Below are 4,557 nucleotides of genomic sequence, written 5' to 3'. Positions count from 1 at the left end.
TGTTTCTCACTTCGATGTTCAGGTTTGCTACTCCTTGGCTTAGTTTCTCCCAGTTTAGTTCATCCTTAGTTCTGTTTGCCATCTCCACTTTATGTTTGGTATTGTTAATAAATCACCCTCACGTCTGAATAAGTGCTGCATTTGAGTCCTCCTTTCCACCCTTCACACGGCCGCTGACCCGAGCCGTGACAATTTATGTAAAAACATTTCTTATATTTGAAGGTCAAGGCTACTTTCAAAAGCAATGTAACAACACAATTAATATTTAGTGACTATTCAGAAATTATGAGAATCCAAAGCACCGTGTACTGACTGATAAACATTTTATTAATGAACGTTGTTGATTTCTGGAATCATGATCTACATGACATGAATCCATCTTGGGTGAACAAACATTAATCTTTTGTTGATGGTTTTTTATTATTTAAATAGCAGAAAAACACATTTTTATGGTTTTCTGATTAATGCACTTAATGATCAATGCTTTAAAAACTCCTGGGAGACGGGTTTCTCTGCTTATTCCCAGATGAACTTTAAAGGCAAATCACCAAGTTTCTCCCGAAGGACTTGATCCACTCTTTCACTCTGTGCAACAGTCAGTGTGTTCTTCCAGTCTCCAATCTGACCTGTAATGAAGAGAAAAACACAAAACCTGATACCCTGAAGTCACATTTACCTGCACAGCAGCTGCAGGTCTGTTATGCTACCTTTGCGCAGGAATATTCCACTGAACTTCTCTGGCGGAAAATGCTGATAATTTGCTTTCGAGTCATTCTTCATGTTCTGAAATGTAGCTTTTTCCACAACTTGACTGATAGCAGCTTCAGTCAGGTTTATCCCTAAGAAGTTGCAGATCTTCTTCACTGATCCTTTCAGGTCCTGAAAGAAAAGCAGGAACACAACAGAAAAAGAACCTTAAACTCTGCCAGATATTTTATTTGAGTTTCCTTAGGAACAACAAAAGTGTGAAGAAACATCTTACCAAAATCATTTCCTCGTAGGTCAGGAAGAGGATGTTGTACTGGTCTCTGTTTAAATACCATTCCCTGACGTGGTCAAACCAGGATGACGCAAAAACTGTGTAGTGGCATAATGCATCCAGTCATTTGGCATTGTCATTTAATTGAGTTCACATACAACCCTCATGTCAGAGGAGGAGCTCAAGTGTAAGCTCTGTAGTTACCTACAGCATGACTGCAGGCATGATCAGTCCCCCATGCTAATCATGCAGTGGTAGTGTGCCTCCGAATGTAGTACAGATTTTGTCAATGTGCTCAATCCACACATCACACACACACACACACACACACAAAACTGGAGTCGGTGCTAAATACTAGCACAGCACCACAAAATCACTGGGTACTAAATTTCAGGCCCTCTAACAGAGGGTCCACACATAATGATGAATCGGTTACTGATTACTATAAAGTGAGTAAACTTACCGTTTCCTGTTATGTACCACTCAAAAAACTGGTCAAAGCTCTCGGGAGTTTCCAGGTCTGCCAGGGCTTTGCTGAAGTGATAAAAAGACACCAGGTTGTCCTTTGGATTCCTCATCACATACACGATCTGATATATATTTTAAAAAAAATTCAGAATATTAACAGTTTGTTACTTAAATGTAAAAATTATAAAAGTCATTAGTTTAAAAAAAAAATAATTAAAATTTAGGGTCAAAATTTGATTTCAAATAATATCTTTTAAAATATGTTTTAAAGCCTGTACATTTTTATAGCTCTTTTTCTCCTATTTCTACTTGATTTGATGAACCTCTTAGGCTACGTTCACACTGCAGGTCTTAATGCTCAATTCCAATTTTTTGATCAAATCCGATTTTTTGTCTGCTTGTTCACACTACAAATAAAATGTGACAGCAAACGCGCTCTAGTGTGAACCCTCAAAGCGGCCGCATGCGCAAAAGAAGACGTCACACACAACGCGCTCTGTTTAGACCCAGACCAAACAGTATTGTTTGACTGATGGCCCTTAATATAAAGACTTGTTTCGGACTTTACGTTTCCCAATTTTGCTTTAAGTTATAAAGTTATTTTGTTATTTACATATGGCCTAATAATGATCCTTATTGCTGTTTTAGAGAGGAGCGGTGCTTCAAAGGATAGTTGCAGATTTCTGTCAGAATCTGCAGATTATACAGTACAAATAAAATGTTCACGTTTCTCCAACGTTGTCTTCCCAACAGTTTCACTGGATGGCCAGGAAGCGTTCACGATGTCTTCTCCGGCGCTGATAATTGGCATCTGTCTTGTGTCAGTGACGTAAAAGACAGATTTAATGCGACATGACCATTCAAACAGCAGTCGCTTTCTAAAACATCAGATATGTATTGGATTCAGTACCACATACGAAAGTAACTTAGGTCGGATTTGAAAATGTCGGACTTCTGCTGTTCACACTGTCATACCATGAACGGATATGGGTCGCATAGGGTCAAAAAAGTCGGATTTGATGCGCTTTCGCCTGCAGTGTGAACGTAGCCTTATTCTGCAATGACCTCATTGTAAGAAAGGAAAAGGACAAAAAAATATACTGAAATAAAAACACAGAATTGCCAATCTTGGTAGACGGAGATTGGTCCGCAGCCCGGCTCACACTGGACCCGACCCCTACGGTGAATCCTGCGGGTGGTGGGCCCGCAGGAAGATGGGCCCATGTCCCTTTTTCGGGCTGTGCCCGGCTGGGCCCCATGGACTAAGGCCCAGCCACCAGACGCTCGCCCTCAGGCACCCTCCCCAGGGCCTGGCTCCAGGGCAGGGCCCCGGTAACCCTATCCCGGGCAGGGTGAACTGCTCCCTCTATGGTTTTTTCATAGGGGTCTTCTGAATCGCTCTTTGTCTGGTCCCTCACCCAGAACCAATTTGCCATGGGAGACCCTACCAGGGGGCAAACCCCCCCCAGACAACATAGCCCCTGGGATCCTTGGGACACATAAACCCCTCCACCACCGGAAGTCCACCGGAAGTCCACCACCATGGGGCGATCGTGGCTTAAGAGTTGGGAGTTCGCCTTGTAATCGGAAGGTTGCCAGTTCGAGTCCCGGCTCGGACAGTCTCGGTCGTTGTGTCCTTGGGCAAGACCTACCGCCTACTGGTGTTGGCCAGAAGGGCCGATGGCACGATATGGCAGCCTCGCTTCTGTCAGTCTGCTGTAGGTACAACTTTAGCTTGTCTCCACCAGTTTGTGAGTGTGTGTGTGTGTGTGTGTGTGTGTGAATGGGTGGATGACTGAGTGTGTAAAGCACTTTGGTCCCCTAGGGGGGACTAGTAAAAGCGCTATACAAATGCAGGCCATTTACCATTTACCACGATAAGGTGGCGATTAGCGGGCATGTCGCACCGGGAGGAGGCCCCGGGGTAGACCCAGGACACGCTGGAGAGATTATATCTCTCGGCCTTGGTTTTCCCCCGGACAAGCTGGAGGAAATGGCTGGGGAGAGGGAGGTCTGGGCTTCTCTGCTTGGGCTGCTGCCCCTCGCGACCCGGACCCCGGATAAGCATAAGAAAATGGATGGATGGAAAAACACAGAATCATTTAAAATAAAACACATGCTAGTGCTAGCTTTTTGGACCTGGAACCACGTGTTTGTGCACAAGTCTATGATAAAAATGACCCTCAGGTTCCTTGATTTATGATCCCATTACAAAATTGTGTTAAAGGCTCATTGTTTTAAGTCTCACTTGCTTGGGGCACCCTATACACTGTCAAATAAACAACATTTGTTTTGAAAATAATTAAAGATCAACCACTCTATTTTCATTTGCTAGGATTTGCTGGTTTGTAAAAGCTACCAAGTGTCAAAGTGCAAGTCCCAAATAACTGGACTTCAGTGACCAATAGGTAACATCACAAAAATGTAATTAAACTTAAGAAGTACAAATCTAATTTAATTTGCTCTATTTTTGCAAAAAAAAAAAAAAAAAGAAACAGAAGAAAATTGAGCTTCTATAAAGTACTGACTTTTGCCTTCTTTTCCTTCACTCCTGGAGGCATGATGTGTTCAGGGAGATGCGAGGCGAAGAGTCGTGGAGAGGGAAGAAGAGTGTATTCAGCCGTGCCTGGAGTCTTGTACTCCAGCCACGGCATCCTCTCCATGTTGTTTGAATATTTAGTCTGATTCCCATCCAGTTCATGGATGGAAATGATGATCTGCTGAGCCCATACAGTGCCTGATGTGGGGAAAGACATTAGAGGTGATCAGTAAATATACAGCAAATATAAATAATGTATGAAATTTTTCACAAACCTGATTTTGGATAAGTGACAAGGAAGACATCGCTGTCTTTTATTTCAAAACTCTCAAGAGAGTCTATGTACTCTGGAGTCGTAAGACCGACCACAAAATTGCAGTTTTTATGCTTGAAAACACGGTCTCTGATCTGCTCCATACTGGTTCTAAATAAGACAGATAAAAAATATACACAGGAACGAAAAATCTGTGAGTCACATGGTGTTTGTTGATGCTGGGTGAGCAGTGTTGGGGAGTAAGGGAATACTCTGATTTTGATTGCTGGAAACCCAGACAAAACGTGCACTCTCTTC

General features: G+C 42.8%; 1 protein-coding gene across 4 annotated transcripts in view; it reads right to left on the bottom strand.

Annotated features, from left to right (window-relative positions):
• Nucleotides 1–306: 306 nt before the first annotated feature.
• The window catches only part of LOC102298435 (amine sulfotransferase), a 14,952-nt gene continuing 10,701 nt past the window's right edge, over nt 307–4,557 (bottom strand). For all 4 annotated transcript variants that reach the window (XM_042217473.1, XM_042217471.1, XM_042217474.1 and 1 more), the window contains 6 exons: nt 4,262–4,410; nt 3,976–4,184; nt 1,443–1,569; nt 983–1,077; nt 708–879; nt 307–626 (listed from right to left, as the gene is read on the bottom strand). In XM_042217473.1, coding sequence (XP_042073407.1) covers nt 517–626; nt 708–879; nt 983–1,077; nt 1,443–1,569; nt 3,976–4,184; nt 4,262–4,403 — 855 coding nt within the window. In that variant the 5' untranslated portion in view covers nt 4,404–4,410 and the 3' untranslated portion in view covers nt 307–516. The remainder of the gene's footprint in view (nt 627–707; nt 880–982; nt 1,078–1,442; nt 1,570–3,975; nt 4,185–4,261; nt 4,411–4,557) is intronic.

Source organism: Haplochromis burtoni, unplaced genomic scaffold (genome assembly GCF_018398535.1).
Source record: "Haplochromis burtoni strain Fernald_Lab_line unplaced genomic scaffold, NCSU_Asbu1 Contig_2040, whole genome shotgun sequence".
In the NCBI taxonomy this organism is placed as follows: Eukaryota; Metazoa; Chordata; class Actinopteri; order Cichliformes; family Cichlidae; genus Haplochromis; species Haplochromis burtoni.
This window is presented reverse-complemented; position numbering and strand designations above follow the sequence as displayed.